General features: G+C 42.8%; 2 protein-coding genes across 8 annotated transcripts in view; one reads left to right on the top strand and one right to left on the bottom strand.

The window, feature by feature from the left end:
- Positions 1–9,559, top strand: part of LOC110533448 (glutamate receptor ionotropic, kainate 4) — a 66,157-nt gene extending 56,598 nt beyond the window's left edge. For both annotated transcript variants that reach the window (XM_021617660.3, XM_021617662.3), the window contains 8 exons: positions 285–398; positions 2,991–3,100; positions 5,321–5,494; positions 5,781–5,946; positions 6,137–6,362; positions 6,936–7,064; positions 7,521–7,639; positions 8,080–9,559. In XM_021617660.3, the coding sequence (XP_021473335.3) occupies positions 285–398; positions 2,991–3,100; positions 5,321–5,494; positions 5,781–5,946; positions 6,137–6,362; positions 6,936–7,064; positions 7,521–7,639; positions 8,080–8,445 (1,404 nt within the window). In that variant the 3' untranslated portion in view covers positions 8,446–9,559. The remainder of the gene's footprint in view (positions 1–284; positions 399–2,990; positions 3,101–5,320; positions 5,495–5,780; positions 5,947–6,136; positions 6,363–6,935; positions 7,065–7,520; positions 7,640–8,079) is intronic.
- On the bottom strand, positions 7,185–18,515 carry cenatac (centrosomal AT-AC splicing factor). Of its 6 annotated transcripts, none has more exons than XR_016483602.1 (11): positions 17,864–18,515; positions 17,558–17,724; positions 17,272–17,370; positions 17,108–17,174; positions 16,684–16,772; positions 15,515–15,579; positions 13,150–13,267; positions 13,008–13,038; positions 12,821–12,919; positions 9,826–9,958; positions 7,185–9,717 (listed from the first exon to the last, which is right to left on the bottom strand). XR_016483602.1 is itself a non-coding variant. In XM_021617664.3 (11 exons), exons 1-11 carry the CDS (start codon positions 17,978–17,980, stop codon positions 9,597–9,599), a joined length of 1,080 nt encoding a protein of 359 aa, XP_021473339.2. In that variant the 5' UTR covers positions 17,981–18,515; the 3' UTR covers positions 7,185–9,596. The 6 variants fall into 6 exon arrangements, 4 of the variants coding, with proteins under 4 accessions (XP_021473339.2, XP_021473340.2, XP_090042199.1 ...); XR_016483603.1 differs by having other exon boundaries at positions 13,150–13,264; XM_021617664.3 differs by having other exon boundaries at positions 16,710–16,772.
- Between the last annotated feature and the right edge of the window lie 1,803 nt (positions 18,516–20,318).

Below are 20,318 nucleotides of genomic sequence, written 5' to 3'. Positions count from 1 at the left end.
AAAGAAATCAGGCAAGACCTCATAAAAAAAAATTGTAGACCTCCACATGTCTGGATCATCCTTGGGAGCAATTTCCAAATGCCTGAAGGTACCACGTTCATCTGTACAAACAACAGTACGCATGCTGAATTTTTCTGTGTGGGTGGGCCCCAGCAGGAATCGAACCCACAATCCTGACGTTTCATGTGCTACTAACTGAGCCACACAGGACCGGTTTGCCATATTTACCTTTCGCTAACTGCAGTAGGCTAACACTGCAGTTGGCTAAATGTTATCTCTTCCAGAAAGCTGACCTGGCTGTAGCGGGGCTCACCATCACCTCAGAGAGAGAGAAGGTCATTGACTTCTCCAAACCCTTCATGACCCTGGGCATCAGCATCATGTACACAGCACACATGGTGAGACACACACACACCTACACACACACACACAAAACCTTGCTTAGAGAACATCTTAAACAATGGTAACCAACTTTAGTCCAGGAGGAAATATAGAATGAAGTTGCCCCTAGACTCTGATCTTGGGTCAGTTTTTTTGCAGCTGATCCTAGATCAGTTCTCAAACTGTGTGCAAACATATTTGAGACTCAAAATTGAGCTCAGGTGCATCCTGATTCCATATATTTCTTTTTATTTAACTAGGCAAGTCAGTTAAGAACAAATTCTTATGATGGCCTACTGGGGAACAATGGATTAACTGCCTTGTTCAGGTGCAGAATGACAGATTTTTATATCGTCAGCTCAGGGATTCGATCCAGCAACCTTTCGGTTGCTGGCCCAACGCTCCAACCACTAGGCTACCTGCAGCCCCCATTGATCATCCTTAAGATGTTCCTACAACTTGATTAAAAGTCCACCTGTGATAAATTAAATTGATTGGACATGATTTCGAAAGGTACACATCTGTCTAAATAAGGTCCCACAGTTAACAGTGCATGTCAGACCAAAAACCAAGGCATGAGGTCGAAGGAATTGTCCGTTGAGCTCCGAGACAGGATTGTGTCGAGGCACAGATCTGGGGAAGGCAAATGTCTGCAGCATTGAAGGTGCCCAAGAACACAGTGGCCTCCATCATTCTTAAATGGAAGAAGTCTGGAACCACCAAGACTCTTCCTAGAGCTGGCCGCCCGGCCACAGTTCCCCTGTGGAGATGGGATAATCTTCCAGAAGGACAACCATCTCTGCAGCACTCCACCAATCAGGCCTTTATGGTAAAGTGACCAGACTGAAGCCACTCTTTAGCAAAAGGCACATGACAGCCTGCTTGGAGGCACTAAAGGACTCTCAGACCATGAGAAACAAGATTCTCTGGTCTGATGAAACCAACATTGAACTCTTTGGCCTGAATGTCTGGAGGAAACCTGGCACCATCCCTACGGTGAAACATGGAGGTGACAGCATCATGCTGTGGGGATGTTTTTCAGCAGCAGGAACTGGGAGACTAGTCAGGATCGAGGGAAAGATGAACAGAGAAAAGTACAGGGAGATCCTTGATGAAAACCTGCTCCAGAGTGCTTAGGACCTCAGGCTGGGGCGAAGGTTCACCTTCCAACAGGGCAATGACCCTAAGCACACAGCAAAGACAACGCAGGAGTGGCTTTGGGACAATTCTCTGAATGTCTTCGAGTGGCCCTGCCAGAGTGAACCCAATCGAACATCTCCTGGAGAGACCTGAAAATAGCTGAGCAGGGTCACTCCCCATCCAACCTGACAGAGCTTGAGAGGATCTGCACAGAATAATGGGAGAAACTCCCCAAATACAGGTGTGCCAAGCTTGTGGCATCATACCCAAGAAGACTCAAGGCTGTAATTGCTGCAAAGGTGCTTCAACAAAGTACTGAGTAAAAGGTCTGAATACTTATGTAAATGTAATATTTCATTATTTAACTTTTTATTTTATTTTTAATATCGACAAACCTGTTTTGCTTAGTCATTATGGGGTATTGTATGTAGATTGATGAGGGGGGGAAACTATTTAATCAATTTTAGAATAAGGCTGTAGCATAACAAAATGTTGAACAAGTCAAGGGGTCTTAATACTTTCCGAATGCACTGTATGTATGTATATATATTTTTTACTCTTCTTGTCATAGTAGAATGCATAAGGTACAATTTCAAAATTGGGCAGTGCATCATCAGTTCCTCTTGTCATGTTAGTCATTGCATACCTTAGAGAGCTATTTATAACTTTTCAGAAATGTCCAGATCAACTAGCCCATGTCAGCTAACGTTTTTCTATTTCATTTTTTTTTTGCGCAATTTTTTTGGTCACTTAAATATCACATCAATTCACCTTATACATGACAAAATGTGTAGAATTGCAGGAAATACGGTTTAAACCTGCAACATTTTACACAATTCTTGAACCGTGCTTGTGCCCATGGAAAAATATGTGACTATGTTCCTCATTGCTGGAAGAGGGGCTCCGAGTGAAAAAGTTTGGGAATCCCTGTCCTAGATCATATTGCAACTTCTACCCGGAGCATCCTGGAGAGCCTACAGGTAGTGCAACCTTTTCTTCTAACCTAGTGCTAACACACCAGCTTTGAATCATCAACTAATTCTCAAGACCTTGATTGGGTGAATCCAGTGTGAGAGTTCTGGGGTGGAACACAACCCTGCACACCCTGAAGCTCTCCAGGACCAGGGTTGGTGACAATTGGGCTCTCCAGGTTGGTGGCAACTGTTGTAAGAGGCACTAGATCATAATACTGACTCATAAATGTAATATATAACTATGCTGAAACTTTGAGTGTACCCCAATTCACTGTTTCTCATCAACCATATCAATGAGTGAATAGAACTATCCTGGCAACTGTTGAATCTCCATGGAATGGCTTTATAGCCTGGTGGATCCAGACTGAACACTACTTTCACTATTTGTTTCACTCCGCTTCTCAGTCTGGCTTCAAAACAATAGATGGACGAAGTGAAAACATAGTGAACGTAGGTACTGTCCAAGCTAAATTATTTATGTTCTTGCTTCTTTAGACACGTCGACCAGGCTACTGGTCCTTCCTAGACCCCTTCTCTCCAGGCGTATGGCTCTTCTTGCTGCTGGCCTACCTGATCGTCAGCTGTGTGCTCTTCCTGGTGGCCAGGTAAGTGTGCAGCTCAACACTGACACCTACAGATGTGGTCATACTGTACAGTTGAAGTCAGAAGTTCACATACGCTTAGATAAGATTCCTTAAAAATATTTTTTCAACCACTCCACAAATGTCTTGTTAACAAACTATAGTTTTGGCAAGTCGGTACCGGCATCTACTTTGTGCATGACACAAGTAATTTTTCCAACAATTGTTTACAGACAGATTATTTCACTTATAATTCACAGTATCACAATTCCAGTGAGTCAGAAGTTTACATACACTAAGTTGACTGTGCCTTTAAACAGCTTGGAAAATTCCAGAAAATGATGTCATGGCTTTCGAAGCTTCTGATAGGCTAATTGACATAATTTGAGTCAATTTGAGGTGTACCTGTGGATGTATTTCAAGGTCTACCTTCAAACTCAGTGCCTCTTTGCTTGACATCATGGGAAAACCAAAATAAATCAGCCAAGACCTCAGAAAATAATTGTAGACCTCCACAAGTCTGGTTCATCCTTAGAAGCAATTTCCAAACGCCTGAAGGTACCACGTTCATCTGTACAAACAACAGTACGCAAGTATAAACGCCATGGGACCACGCAGCCTTAATACCGCTCAGGAAGGAAACCCGATCTGTCTCCTAGAGATGAACGTACTTTGGTTAGAAAAGGGCAAATCAATCCCAGAACAGCAAAGGACCTCGTGAAGATGCTGGAGGTACAAAAGTATCTATATCCACAGTAAAACGAGTCCTATATCGACATAACCTGAAAGGCCACTCAGCAAGGAAGAAGCCACTGCTCCAAACCGCCATAAAAAAGCCAGACTACGGTTTGCAACTGCACATGGAGACAAAGATTGTACTTTTTGGAGAAATGTCCTCTGGTCTGATGAAACAAAAATATAACTGTTTGGCCATCGTTATGAGGAAAAAGGGGGAGGCTAAAACGGGGGGGCTTGCAAGCCGAAGAATACCATCCCAACCGTGAAGCACGGGGTGGCCGCATCATGTTGTGGGGGTGCTTTGCTGCAGGGGGGACTGGTGCACTTCACAAAATAGATGGCTTCGTGAAGAAGGAAAATTGTGGATATATTTAAGCAACCTCTCAAGACATCAGTCAGGAAGTTAAAGCTTGGTCACAAATGGGTCTTCCAAAGTTGTGGCAAAATGGCTTAAGGACAACAAAGTTAAGGTATTGGAGAGGCCATCACAAAGCCCTGACCTCAATCCTACAGAAAATGTGTGGACAGAACTGAAAAGGCGTGTGTGAGCAAGGAGACCTACAAACCTGACTCAGTTACACTAGCTCTGTCAGGAGGAATGGGACAAAATTCACCCAACTTATTGTAGGAAGCTTGTGGAAGGCTACCCAAAACGTTTGACCCAATTTAAAGGCAATGCTACCAAATAATAGAGTGTATGTAAACTTTTGACCCACTGGGAATGTGATGAAAGAAATAAAAGCTGAAATAAGTCACTCTACTATTATTCTGAAATTTCACATTCTTAAAATAAAGTGGTGATCCTAACTGACCTAAAACAGGGAATTTTTTACGGGGATTAAATGTCAGGAATTGTGAAAAACTGAGTTTAAATGTATTTGGCTAAGGTGTATGTAAACTTCTGACTTCAACTGTATATACTGGCACCCTTGCATGATTCACTATTTATTCTAAAATAGGTTGAAATTGAAAAAGCATTGGATGTTGACACGTTTGATTTACAACTACACAGGACACACACACAAATGTATCTGAACTGAAATTGAGATTTTTCATGTCAAAAATGGGCTGGACTAAATTATTCAAAGTTCGAATTCATTTGGTTAGAGGCAATGATTCTCGTTTACTCTGTAATATCTCAACTGTGGTATTCAACCAGTTTTGAAAAGGACATAAAAAACAGAACATTCTGTACCATTCCACTCCATTGTAAAGTGCAAGGGTGCCAAAATATTTGACCACATCTGTACTGGCAGTGATGTGGAAGTGCAACAAGTGCTCTATTCTGAAGCTGCTGTCTACTTTCCACACCACATTTTGCGACCTGTCTGGTAGGCACAAAAGGGAGGAAATCATTTGAAAACGGCAAATTAAAATTAGCTAGATAAGTTGTATCTTATCTCACGTGTTTTCAAATCGTTTTCTTCTGTTGTGTGCTTATTCAACATGATCATAGATGTATACTATAATTTTCCCTACAATGACAACACGGTTTTTATTCCCAAGGCTAACGCCATATGAGTGGTGTAGTTCTGAGCCATGCTTGCGGGGGCCCTGTAAACTGGTGCTGAACCAGTACACTCTGGGAAACAGTCTGTGGTTCCCTGTAGGGGGGTTCATGCAGCAAGGCTCAGCCATCACCCCCCATGCCCTGTCCACACGCTGCCTCAGCGCTGTCTGGTGAGTAGACTACACAAGAAACCCCTACATAGGGACTGAATTGACCCAACGGCACGCAAATACGCACAGACGTTGTACATTTGCCAACACAAAAATAACCATTGGCCATTCACATTGATACACACACACACAGGTATTGATGCACTCCATGCTTACCACGCTGTATGAACCAATTTGACTGTCTCGCGCTAAACAAGACTTGCACCTCAATACGCAAATGGAGCTTGCGCTTAATGGAGAGCCTTCCTGTGTACTAAGCAGCTTGTGCTGTTCCTTCCTGCTGCAGGTGGTTCTTCACCCTGATCATAGTGTCCTCCTACACAGCCAACCTGGCTGCCTTCCTCACCGTTCACAGGATGGAGGTGCCCATCGAGTCTGTGGATGACCTGGCGGACCAGACCACCATAGAGTACGGCACCATGCAGGGAGGGTCCACCATGACCTTCTTCCAGGTAGAGAGAGAGAGAGTGTGTGTGTGAGAAAGGAGTCATAATGCTTGCTATCTCACACTTAGTTTCCCAGCGGACAAAACTTCTATCACAGTAACATTGTTTCAACCAGTTTTCCTTCTGGGTTATAGCCCACTGATTTTTTTTTTTTTTTTTTTACAGCCTTGTCTTTATCTCTCTTGCTTGCCCACAGAACTCTCAGTACCAGACCTACCAGCGCATGTGGAACTTCATGCATGCCAAGCAAACCAGTGTGTTTGTGAAGAGCACGGAGGAAGGCATCGACCGGGTGCTCAAGTCCAACTACGCCTACCTGTTGGAGAGCACCATGAATGAGTACTACCGCCAGCGCAACTGTAACCTCACCCAGATAGGAGGCATGCTGGACACCAAAGGCTACGGCATCGGCATGCCACTGGGTAAGACCTGTATCTTCAGAAGTGCACAATGTAACTTTTTTTCAGACTGCCTTAAAATACTTTCAATCTTTGAACCTTCTGGATCGTCCAGTGTTTGCTGCACCAAGAGAATAAAGTGTTATATCTGCAAATACAAAGAACTGAGAGGCTGGGATTCCATACTTCTGTAGTTGGTCAAACGAGAGCAGTGACCGCTTGTCATAAAGAAATTATTCCCTTTTCTGCCCAAGACTATAATATGCTGTCCTTTGTAGGGAGAGATTGATTATTGCAACAGTCTGTATAAGGGGATAGAGGGTTATTCCATTTCATAAATCTGTGCAGTTTCTAAATGCCTTATTGAGTCTATAATAGGATTATCAGACACGGGTTATGTAGCTCTTTGAGAAAGAAAACATCTGAAAGTTACCTTCAGTGTTCTCATTGTTTTCTGTTCATAGTACCGCCTTTGTTGCAAAATGTTTCTCCCGTTTTGTGCCAACTGAACACAACCCTGCTGACAGAATGTCTATAATTAGGTGATCTGAAGTCATTTGCAGTTTATTCATAATAAACTGTATTCTATGTTATCAGGCTCAGTGTACCGGGACGAGATCGACCTGGCCGTACTCAAACTCCAAGAGGACAACAGGCTGGAGATCCTTAAGAGGAAGTGGTGGCAGGGAGACAAGTGTTCCAATGAGGATGACCGTCGAGCACAGGGTACACTTTCATACACAATCTTAATTACTGTCCATAGACAAGAAAATATACAGTATCAGTGCATCTTGTCTCTAAACTGAAGTTATAGAACTGCTGGAATTGGAACCACAATCTGCTGACTTAAAGTCAAGTATATTTATTTAACATAGTACACAACAGAAGACAACACTGTGGGGAAAATCTCCAAGCATTCAACAACTATATACAGCGATGGTGATGCACATCAATGTCAAAAGAGTAAGGCTGGGATTCAATCTGATCGCCGGTCATAGGCATTGCAGCTTTTAAAGGCCATGTTCCTGTGTTTGCGGAGCTTACATTCACGGTAAACACTGCATATGCTGGCTCAATTTGAAATAGCCTTTAAAAGCCGCATTGCCTTTAACCCGCGATTGGATTGAATCACGGCCTAATTTATCACCATTAAACCACTAAGAGCTCTTCTCTCTGTGGTAGGGCTGGGCATGGAGAATATAGGTGGGGTCTTTATTGTCCTGTTGCCTGGTCTACTGCTGGCTGTGTTCATGGCGGGGCTGGAGTTTGTCTGGGTGCAGCAACACTCTCCGAGGTCAGAGGTGAGGTGTCATCTGTAGCTGCTCTCCCAGCTTAGTAGCCAGCTGCCCTCTTAGGGTCAAATCCTAACTCCCACTTAAGTCAATCTTCACTCAGGCCGTGATTCAACCCTAGGAGCGTTATAGAGCAGCGCACTATACAGCCAACAACACATCTTTTAAAGGCATTTTCCCTGGCGTTCGCATTCATGGTAAAAGCTGCTAATGAAAGACAGACAAAAATACTTTACAATTTGCATACATTTATGCTTTTGTTCTTCAGTATGTAAGGTTTCACACCTGCTTGACAATGCAACTTTACATCTGAAGTTAAACAAATTTCAACCTAGACCTCGCAAAGAATGTAAAGGGGAGGGGAAAAAAGCTTTAAACCAAAGCACTGATAACCAGCAATCCATCTCGTTTCAAAAGATGGACTTATGGTTCTGCCCTTTCTGTTCTAGTTGTCCATGTGTACAGAGATGCTGAGGGCTCTCCATGGGATCCTGCTGTGCGAGGACAGTATGGCACTGCATGGTTTACGAGGCCCAGGGATATTACTACAAACAAACACTTCACTCCCAGAGGAGCATGGCAGGACCAAGACAGCCACTTGCACCCTCAGTAACGGCATGGTGTGCGGGATGGACAACAGCGGCAGCGGTCCTATGGAGTCACAGTCTCATAGACTGGCACAGGAAGCCATTTTGGGTCCACAGGGCTGCACTCACGTCCGCATCTGCCCAGAGTGCAGGGGATATAAAGGACTGCGGGTGCAAACACTGCTACCCAGAAAACACTCACCAAACCTCAGAGAGGAGAATGTTTAGTGCAGGGTTCCCCAACTGGTGATTTTATTTGGCCCTCCCAAGTTTGAGCAAAACTAAATATTATTTGTTGGACATAAGACTGAAAACACATCTCCAAGTGATTTTAATGTTGGAAACCTGTTCTAAAGTGTAGAGATGTGTGATCATATACACATGTAAAAGCAAGGTTTGAAATTATTTTAGTGAAATATTTGTTTGGGGTTTTTGCAGTTTACAAATGTGTAATTATGTTCCGGCCCCCTGACCATTGCTCAACATAAAATCTAGTTGATGATCCCTGGTTTAGGGGGGCTGTGGCACTGACAACTGAGGTGAATGTTTGAACTAGTGACAGCGTTCATTGTTTTCTGTGTATTCTACACACATGCCGTTTCGTGATTGTCTAGATCGGGTTTTATAGAGAGCCGATTACACCTGCGCACTGACGGCATCACATCATCCAGAAACATTATAGACAGTGGATGAATATAAAATGTATCTTTGCCTGTGTGAGTGACAAAAAAAAATGACTTGAATAATTTAATGGATGTTTTTTGTACAATGATGACAAGTTTTATTTGCACATTTGACTTCTACGCGGCCATCTTTTTGGACTTGACTTCAGCTAAAATGCAATACCGAAAGTGTCCTGGTTTCAGTGGAAAGCGTGCTTCCAGACTGGAACCCTGGGGCCTTGGACAACTGGCCCAGGGTCAGTGCTGTCTTTGCACTTTATTTCATTAATGTTCAGACAGGTTAATAACCACGGAACCCAAAGATTGAGGATGGCGAAACGCCATCTAATGAAATAAAGTGCAAAGACCAACAAGTGGACCAGGGTCCATGCTAAGGCCCCAGGGTCCAGTCTGGAAGCATGCTTTACACTAGGACAGTATTTCACTAGACCCAGCCCCAACTAACGGCTAATGCCGCTCCCCACATTCTACTACATATGTGAGACACAGGGGCGTGGCTGTAGTCCAGTTCATTATTTTATTTTAAAACAAGTACCAAAAACATTGGCCGGGAATCAAATTTGAAACGGGCATAGTGAGCTTGACATTTAAAGGTAATTTACAATTGAGCCTAGTTCATTATATCCTGAAATAAAGGCTTTTCATGGTTTCCAAACAAATGTCATGTTTTTTTAACTGCTTTGTTCTGTAACATTTCTATGTACAATGCATACTATAGTCACTGTTCAGGCGGTTTGGTTTCTTTGTTCCCTCAGCACCCTGATCCCTCTTTCTCTTTTGTCTGTTGGTCTGTCCCTCTTCCTCTCTGAACTGGTGCCTAGTAGAGCAAAACAAAGTTAAATTCACACAAGATGATGATTTCACTTCCATGTGCCATGTAAATTGAAACTCTGTATAGTCAGTTTTTGCAGGACAAGTACATCACCTGGATTGCCAGCGGCGTCCGCTGTTCCACACCCGGCCGAAAGAGGGCAGCCAGTTGGCATCTGTCTGGGAGCTATGGTCAAAGTTTGCCCCCACCCGGTTAGGGGGGAGTTTCTTCAGCTTCTCCTGCTCCTCTGTGTGGGGAGAGATGGCAACATGAGTGTCAGGGGTTGTATTCATTTGGCACTGAACAAAAGAGGGACAACCTGGACTTGTCCAATAAGAAATGCTCATTGTTATTTTTTCATTGCAAAACATTGTCGCGTATTCATTTTGCCGATTCTGTTGCAAAACATTTCAAACGGAAGAAAACGAAACGGGGAGGGACCTACCTCAATTTGTCCAATAGACTTGTTTAAGTTGTAAATCATACCATTTTGCAACTGTTTGGACTAATAAATTACAGCCCTGGGCCCAGTTTCCAAAAAGCATCTTAAGGCCAAGTTCGTTAAAAGCATCGTTACATCTGAGCGGTTTCCTAAAACCAAAGTTATTAACGTTGCACTTTAAAAACGCTCGTAATCTAAATGCCTGCTTCAGACCACTCGTAGAACAGCTAAGTGCGTCGTTAGATGCTTTTTTTTTTGCCCTCCTGCGTCACATTATACACAGATCTCCGCTAAACAAACAAAATCAAATTGCACTTGTCACATGCGCCGAATACAACCAGGTGTAGAACTTTGAAATGCTTACATTGTTGGTTAGGGCTCGTAAGAAAATACCTATAAAAAAAGAAAAGTAACAAATAATTAAAGGCAGCAGTAAAATAATGCAATGGGTAGCCATTTGATTAGATGTTCCGGAGTCTTATAGCTTGGGGGTAGAAGCCTCTTGGACCTAGACTTGGCACTCCGGTACCGCTTGCCATGTGGTAGCAGAGAGAACAGTCTGTGGCTGGAGTGTTTAACAATTTTTAGGGCCTTACTCTGACACCGCCTGGTATAGAGGTCCTGGATGGCAGGAAGCTTGGCCCCAGTGATGATGTACTGGGCCGTACGCACTACCCTCTCGTGCTTTGCGGTCGGAGGCCGAGCAGTTGCCAGGCAGTGATGCTCTTGATGGTGCAACTGTAGAACCTTTTGAGGATCTGAGAACCCATGCCAAATCTTTTCAGTCTTTTAAGGGGGGATAGGTTTTGTCACGCCCTCTTCACAACTGTCTTGGTGTGCTTGGACCAGGTTTGTTTGTTGATGTGTACGCCAAGGAACTTGAAGCTCTCAACCTGCTCTGCTACAGCCCCGTCGATGAGAATGGGGGCGTGCTCGGTCCTCCTTTTCCTGTAATCCACAATCATCTCCTTTGTCTTGATCATGTTGAGGGAGAGATTGCCCTGGCACCACACGATCAGGTCTCCGACCACCTCCCTATAGGTGGTCTCGTTGTCGGTGATTAGGCCTACCACTGTTGTGTCATCAGCAAACTTAGCGATAGTGTTGGAGTTGTGCCTGGCCGTGCAGTCATGAGTGAACAGGGAGTACAGGAGGGAACTAAGCACGCACCTGAGGGGCACCCATGTGGCAGATATTACCTACCCGTACCACCTCGGGGTTGCCCATCAGGAAGTCCAGGATCTAGTTGCAGAGGGAGGCGTTTAGTCCCAGGGTCCTTGGCTTAGTGATGAGCTTTGAGGGCACTATGGTGTTGAACGCTGAGCTGTAGTCAATGAATAGCATTCTCACATAGGTGTTCCTTTTGTCCAGGTGGGAAAGGGCAGTGTGGAGTGAAATGGAGATTGCATCATCTGTGGATCTGTTGATAATGGTGTTTGTGAGCTATGACCAGCCTTCCAAATCATTTCATGGCTACAGACATGAGTGCTACGGGTCGGTAGTGATTTAGGCAGGTTAGTGTTCTTGGGCAGTGAAGACACTTGCCAGTTGGTCAGCGCATGCTCAGAGTACAAGTTGACCTGTTTAAAAGGTCTTACTCGCTGTGGAGAGCGTGATCAGTCATCTGGAACATGCATGTGTTGGTAGGCTTGTGTCACTGGGCAGCTCTCGGCTGTGCTTTCCTTTGTAGTCCTAATGGTTTGGAAGCCCTGCCACAGCCGACGAGCGTTGGAGCTGTTGTAGTATCGATCTTAGTCCTGTATTGGCGCTTTTCCTGTGATGGTTCGTCGGTCCCGCTCCGTGAAAGCGGCAGCTCTAGCCTTTAGCACAGTGCGAATGTTGCCTGTAATCCATGGCTTCTGGTTGGGGTAAGTACATAGTCACTGTGGGGACGACGTCCTCAATGCACTTATTGATAAAGCCAGTGACTGAGGTGGTATACTCCTCAATGCCATCGGAAGATCCACAAGGTTTACCCGTTTCTCTGACCACCGATAACTTCAGAACATAGTTAACTATAAATACATGGCCAATGTCTTTGCAATTTTGATATGTCAAATGAAAATCGAGATGACTGCATTAAATATTGAAAGCATTCTTATATTAAAGGTAAGATTTTAATTGACAAAGCTGGTCTGAGAGCAGCACTGCCTTTCTTTTGATCTTATGCTCCAACGACGCACTTTGACTTCTCTCTGCATGCTGTTTTGGGAAACGCATGTTACTCTGTTGTGGGAAAGATGCATTTTTAAAAACATTCAAGCCTAAGTTCCAACGCTATCGGGTATACGAGCCCAGGTCTACAGATTGCACACGACCCTGATCTACCAAGGACTAAATGGGCTGTGGTCAAAACCAAACCTAGTACGGACTGAATTTAGAGCCCTTTCACCAGGTGGTCCCAAAAATTAACTGTCTACTTGAGGAGTTAAGTAATTAGTGGGTGGATTTGTAAAATGGTAGTTTGAGTCGGTGCTTTTTCAATGGGTGTCATCCATCCATCCAGTAATGACAATGAAAATGATTGAACGACACAAAGGGAAAAATGGTCCGTCTTTTCACATATGCAACTCGTCCGAAAAATAGTTGACTTAAGTCGGATTAAAACGGACAATGATATGTCATACACGATTTCATCTGTGTTTGTCTGAACCCTAAAGGACCTACTCTGTTTGAGGAAGTCCTGGAGTGATGGACCGATCGCCTGCTCCATTGTCCCAGACCTGCCCTCATTGGGGTCCTCCTGTAACCATGGAGGGATGGCTCCTACAACAGTCATCAAAACCTATTCACCAACTTAGACAACAATACAGTGACTAATAGATGCTGAAGTATCGTTTTCATTTTCAATTACCTGTGTGAACATTTCCACTGTTGGATGAATCCTGCCATCCAAAAGGAAATAATATTAGTAAAGTATTTTATTATTTGACAGGTCACTTACTCATGAAGAGAAAATATAGTTGTCATGATTGACGAGCAACGTGTCAGCGTACCTGGTAGCCAATGAAGGTCAGGCCCTGTCCAGGGCCTGCCCACTGCCTGGCCACCATTTGGTCGACCCGACCAGACCTGGCCTGCTCATCGGATCCAGGGGCCCTGAAGTGAGAGCTACTGCCAAAGTTCAAATTAGGTGATACAGAACTCACAAAGACACAGATTACTTGAATAATATTACATACAGCCCATTTACAGGTGCATTCTGTAAGCTTTACAAATGCAAGGAGACCCTGATGTCTATAATATATCTGCCCTGGTCCATGGTGTACCAACAGCTTCTACCTGATTAACTGAATTTACATTTTACTGTATGTTACAATATCCATGCAAATAATGTTAAATTAGTTTACTAAGCTAAGTGAGGCAAAACATATAGGGGGATATTTCAGCCATTTGGAAAGACCTTCGAGCAATGGGATTTAGAGGTTGTAGGTTCAATTTGGGAAAACATCTGGGCCATGTTAACTAAGGACTAAACAGGTGAAATCCCAAATCGACCACTAGACCCTTATCACTTTTAAGGATCAGAGGATTTGACAGCTCCACTTGCTCACTGATAGGCTAGGTGGACGTTTAACCATATTGCTTATACATATCCTCTTAGGTCTCCACAAGTGCATACAGTGCTTTGTCATTTAAAAGTTGCAGCGTAGTGCAGCACAGGTTGCATGGTGCTGCAGAATTCTATGGCACATTATTTAAGTGCCAACCACTGGTACCATTAAATGCTAGTTAGTGCTAATTTGACCACCAGAGGGCATCTTTGAGAAGCATTTGATAGCCTTCAATAGCAGAAAACTTTTGTAAGAACATAGTAAATGGGAATGATTAAGAAATATTGCTTAATATTATGGTGTTTCTATTCCAAGAAAAACCCTCTGTTTCCAAAGGAGTAGGCTGTTAACTGACTTGCCTTGTTAAAAAAGGTTACACTAAGAGCATAACATTTCTCTACCATAATTTTAGTCTAACAAATACCCAAACAGATTCAGTCAAAATAAAAATCGAATTGATTTATCGAGACCAGTCCACATGTTTGTCTTAGAGCAGCGCGAAATAGTTATAGGAAAATGCTTCAAATCCTATTGCTTCTAACTTCAATATGCTCTTTAAATAAATAAAACAGAACATTACTCAACACTAGTGAGACTCATGTCGCCTACGGTACTCTCCGCCAATAATAGAGGATTTGAGGATTCTAAATTAAAACCAAAAGCCGCCTCCTGGTTCTCCCGGTGGCAGCCGGCACGGGTATCAAACCCGCATCTGTGGCAACGCATTTTGCATTGGGGTGACTTAGACAGCTGCGCCACTGGGGAGGCCCCATCCACAAAGTATAAATACAGAGAGGTGTTGGTAAAGGTATATTGTCCTGCTAATAGCCCATAATGGGATATTATAATACTGTACATGGTGTCCAGGTCAGGATACCCAAAAATGTATTTATTAAAAGACCAACAGAAAGAATATTGGAAAGTTGGAGCCATGACCAATATTTATTGTCCTGCTAATAACAGGGTTAATATCTGTGAGAATGTCCAAGGGGCTTTTATATACTTCTAAATTAATAAATCACTTTGTTTAAAAAAAATACTATTTTGGAGATGATTTTGTTTTCAAATAACGGAAATTGAGTGAGGAAAAAGGCCATTCTTGAACATGGGGTGAGACATTGTTACTAATTTGTAAATAAAGCCTGTTTGTTATTTAGAATTAATTATTTCTGTTTTTAGAGGGAGAGAAACCAAAAACCTAGTTCTCATGGGTCTCCCAGTCAAGCCGGCACAGGTGTTGAACCAGCATCTGTAGCAACACAGCTTGCACTGCTTAGCAGTGTCTTAAACGTTGAGCCACTCAGGCGCTGTACAACGTGACCGGTCAGGAGTGGGCTACAGTAAGAGCAAATAATCCTAACAAAATAAAATAAAAACCTTAGTGTAAAAGTTTTAGTAAGTAATACTGAAGTCATGTACAATTATCAGTTTCTATTTAGGTTTATATCTCCCATCAATTAGAGACACAGTAGGACACAAAAGCATAATCAGTGCTCTAACTCCCCCTTGCGCTGGTCTGGAGCAATGAAGTGGTGACACAGGGTACCATACTAAACCACAAATTACCTCAGCATAATCACAAAACTTTTAGTGGAACAACCACAGTAGGGTGGGGTTTAGGGGTCAATTTGGGATTGGGTAATCGACAAACAGGAAGGGACTACCTGGACTTGTCCAATAAACAATTTTTTGTTCACTGCTTCAAAACATTCTGCTACAGTGTCCTACTGAACAAACCCCAGTATATCATTAGAACTACAGTACAATAACATTAACACCATCTTATAGAAGGACAACAACGTCTTACCTGGAAGCCTCGTCCACTGAGTTGCAAGGGCCCTCTGTGTTCGATAGCTCCAGCTCTGCCTTAGGCTGAGGTTGATTCAGGAAAAGCCAACAGTGGTTCATACACCAGACTCCAACAACATGGCGTAACTTTACCTCATAGCTTCCAATAATGTGACAAAATGTGAACTTACATCAGAGCATCTATACTGAATAAAAATATAAATGCAACATGTAACAATTTTACTGAGTTACAGTTCCTATAAGGGAATCAGTCAATTGAAATAAATTCATTAGGCCCTAATCTATGAATTTCGCATGACTGGGAATACAGATACGCATCTATTGGTCACAGATACCTTAAAAATGAGCCTCGGGATCTCGTCACACCGATGCATTCATGCCATCGGGAAAATGCAATTGTGTTTGTTGTCCCAAGGTTATGCCTGCCCATACCATAACCCCACCACCCCCATAGAGCACTCTTTTCAAAACGTTGACATCAGCAAACCGCCCACCCATACGACACCATACACATGGGCTGCGGTTGTGAGTCCGATTGGACGTACTGCCAAATTCTCAAAAACTATGTTGGATGCGGCTCATGGTAGAGAAATGAACAACATTATCTGGCAACAGCTCTGGTATACATTCCTGCAGTCAGCATGTCAATTGCACACTCCCTCAAAACTTGAGACATCTTGACATTGTGCAGTTGTCACAACACAATTGGACTTTGTATTGTCCCAAGCACAAGTGTAATGGTCGTGCTGTTTAATCAGCTTCTTGATATGCCACACCAGGCATGTGGATGGATTATCTTGACAAAGGAGAAATGCTCACTAACAGGGTTTTAAACAAATTTGTGCACAACATTTTAGAGAAATAAGCTTTTTGTGCGTATGGAAAATGTCTGGGATCTTTGATTTCAACTCGTGAAACATGGGACCAACACTTTACATGTTACATTTATACTTTTGTTCAGTGTATGTACAAAACATTATTGAATATAAAAGGTGTATCAGATTGTCCCAAATGGCACCCTATACATATAGCTCTGGTCAAAAGTAGTGCACAATGAGTCCTAGTCAAAAGTAGTGCACCATGTAGGGAATACAGTGCAATTTTGATACCATCGCACTACAAATATCACACTTGATCAAACTAGGGAGGTCACAGCGATATGGATACTGTTGTTGCATCCTGGGTAAACAAACCTCTATGAGAGACTGAAGGACCTCCTGGCGATGCTGTTCCTGAGCTCGGATATGAGTGGCTTGCTAGGGGACAAACACCCACAGTCAGATGTCACCATGGCTAGAACAGAGTTCTCACATTCACAGTATGGACCAGTATTAATAATACATCTCAGTCACTAAAAGAGCATTCATTACATGTCTTCTAGAGGAAAACGTCAGGGCCCGTATTCACAAAGTGTCTCAGTCGGAGTGCCTTTCCAGGATCAGTTTTGCCTTTTAAGTCAATGAATAAGAGGCGAGACCTGATCCTAGGTCAGTATACCTACTTTGAGACGCTTTGTGAATGTGGCCCTTTTTCCTCTAGAAAGTCATACAATGCAATTATATCACTCTTTAAAAGTTATTTCATGTCCTACCTGCTTGATAAGCCCATCCTCCTTATCCTCAAATGAGCCTAAAGCTTTTGCCACCTCCGTTTTAAATCTAAAATGAAAACAAAAAGGTTGAGGCATATTACACATTTTCCAAAGTGAACTTGTAGGCTAAAACAACTTTTAGCTAACGGTAGAGGAGTTCTTACCTCTCCATTTCATTTTCTGTGATTATAAACTTGTCCCTCAATTTGGGATCAGCTTTGTTCTCCCACCAGAATGTGTGGGTGCCCTTCCTGTGGTCAGGCCTGAAATGACAATTGACCCCTGAGAAATATGCCAAACCACATTTTTACAAGCACATTGGTCAATAATAATGCCAGCCATCAGAAAAGTCCATTAATTAATAGAGAAAAGCAAATAAAAACTGCGTGAAAGCGTCCCATCTTTATATTAACATGAACATTAATTACATTAGTTAGTACTGCATCTTACCTGGCCATGTGTTCCAACAAGCCCCCGAACAACACAGTGATGTCGCCATCAGTGACGTCTCTCTCCACCTCAAGGCCGCAGCAGTAACACCAACATTTGCGTTTGTGCTGAGTGCAATCGAACCTCTCCACCTGGGGATTTTTTATCGTTCGACGCGCCTCTTTCACCTGTAAAACACAGGCATGTCTTTCAGGAATAGTTTATATGATTTGCATCTCATTGAGCAGGATACAAACATTTGTAGTAGCTAGGCGTAGCTAACGTTAGCTAGCTGGCATTGATGAGGCAGGCAGTTGCCAATTTTACCTTCTCGAGGAATTTAACAAGGACCACTTTGAGTTTGCTCTGGTGACTTTTTCCGAAGATGTGTGCTTTTCCGGAGAAAGATGTTTGCCTACATATCGCACAGTAAAATGCACCCATTTTCGACACGTCCCTTTGTTTTCTAGACGTTAGACCAACTCCATCCCCAAAATATGCATTGATCTAAAGCTGCAGGGTTGTTTATCTGGCTAGCTAGATTACGTTACTGTAGTTGATTTGCTAACCGAGCTCTCCCTGCCCTGTCTCGTGCAATATATTGCGTCTATTTATCATACATTGATCGATAAGGTGCAATTGCACACCATGCTCTTACTAAAATATCTAGTTACAATAGCTTTTGTAAGAACTAGTGTGTACACAAAATGCTAATTTAGACCGTTGTATCACTTCCGTGTCAAATTGTCGTTGAACTTCGTTCTTCTTCGATAAGGTTTAACGGCGGTTGGCATCCAATAAATGTTGCATTACCGCCACTTACTAGACTGGAGTATACCTCCCTTTACACTAGAAAAAATGCAACAAACACCCTACCATCTAATCCTACACTCACAAAAAAAACACCACCCTACTCCACTTTTTAAATATATCTAGTCCTACCTACCATACTTTTCACACCTAGGAACCTCCCTTCTACACACTGCTGCCATATGCCCATAAGCTTGACACCTGTAACAACAGAATGTATTCAGCACCAAAGCATGTACAGTATAACGTATATACCCAAACATCACTTTCTTGGACAAAGACTCAACATCAAAAGAACAGATAACATCAAAAGAACAGATAATGACTCGTGTTTCACCACTCACAACTTAAAAACAATGGTCACCCATGTTATAGTAGAAAATCATCAAAACACATTCATCATTATATGCTATTTTTTTTCTTCATATTTCTGATTAAACAGCACAGGTGCACCTTGTGCTGGAGACAAAAGGCCACTCTAAAATGTGCAGTTTTGTCACAACATAATGCCACAGATGTCTCAAGTTTTGAGGGCGTATGAAATTGGCATGCTGACTGCAGTAATGTCCACTAGACCTGTTGCCAGATAATTTAATGTTAATTTCTCTACCATTAGCCACCTTCAATGTGATTTTTAGAGAATTTTGGCAGTATGTCCAACCGGCCTCTCAACCGCAGACTATGTGTAACCCCACTAGCCTAGGACCTCCACATCCGGCTTCTTCACCAGCGGGAGCGTCTGAAACCAGCCACCCGGATAGCTGATGAAACTGAGGACTATTTCTGTATGAATAATGCACTTTTGTGGGGAAAAACTAATTCTGAATGTCTGGGCCTGGCTCCCAAGTGGGTGGGCATATGCCCTAGTTGCACCCCTGCCCAGTCGTGAAATCCATAGATTAGGGCCCGAAGAATTTATTTCAATAGGCTGATTTCCTTATAAGAAATAGTTGCATGTTGTGTTTATATTTTTGGTTAGTATATATATTGTGTTTAATGTGCATTTTATATTTGTCACATCTACTCCCACTCCTCCCCTCCGGCGTTCGCCTGGGATTCATCATTACACACACTTGGCATCTATCATTATGTGCACCTGCACATCATCATGAGGCACACCTGGACTCCATTACCTCACTTATTACCTCCTCTATATCTGGCATTCCAGATAGGTTCCTTCCCCAGTCAGTATTGATCCTGTGTTTATGCAAAGATGTTACTGTTATGTTGTTTTGGTCCATGTTTGTTGTTTTATTAAACGGTTCAGCTGCTTCTTGACAAAGTGTCTTTGTTACAATAGCTCCACAATTAAATAGGGTGCAGGCCTGCCAGCTTAGTGGAGTCTGCCACTAGCACACTCAGTGTAGTCAGCTCAGCTATCCCCATTGAGACCGTGTCTGTGCCTTGACCTAGGTTGGGCAAAACTAAACATGGCGGTGTTCGCCTTAGCAATCTCACTAGGATAAAGACCTCCTCCATTCCTGCCATTATTGACAGAGATCATGATACCTCACATCTCGAAATAGGGCTACTTATTAATGTTAAATCCCTTACTAAAAAGGCAGTTATAGTCAATTAACTAATCACTGATCATAATCTTGATGTGATTGGCCTGACTGAAACATGGCTTAAGCCTGATGTATTTACTGTGTTAAATGAGGCCTCACCTCCTGGTTACACTAGTGACCATATCCCCCGTGCATCCCGCAAAGGCGGAGCTGTTGCTAACATTTACGATAGCAAATTTCATTTTACAAAAAAAAAAAGACGTTTTCATCTTTTGAGCTTCTAGTCATGAAATCTATGCAGCCTACTCAATCATTTTTTATATCTACTGTTTACAGGCCTCCTGGGCCATATACAGCATTCCTCATTGAGTTCCCTGAATTCCTATTGGACCTTGTAGTCATAGCAGATAATATTCAAAATTTTGGTGACTTAATATTCACATGGAAAAGTCCACAAACCCACT

The sequence above is a fragment of the Oncorhynchus mykiss genome, chromosome 10 (assembly GCF_057628025.1).
Source record: "Oncorhynchus mykiss isolate SJ-2025 chromosome 10, ASM5762802v1, whole genome shotgun sequence".
In the NCBI taxonomy this organism is placed as follows: domain Eukaryota; kingdom Metazoa; phylum Chordata; class Actinopteri; order Salmoniformes; family Salmonidae; genus Oncorhynchus; species Oncorhynchus mykiss.
The sequence above is the reverse complement of the archived record's forward strand: the minus strand, read 5'-3'. Positions and strand labels throughout refer to the sequence as shown.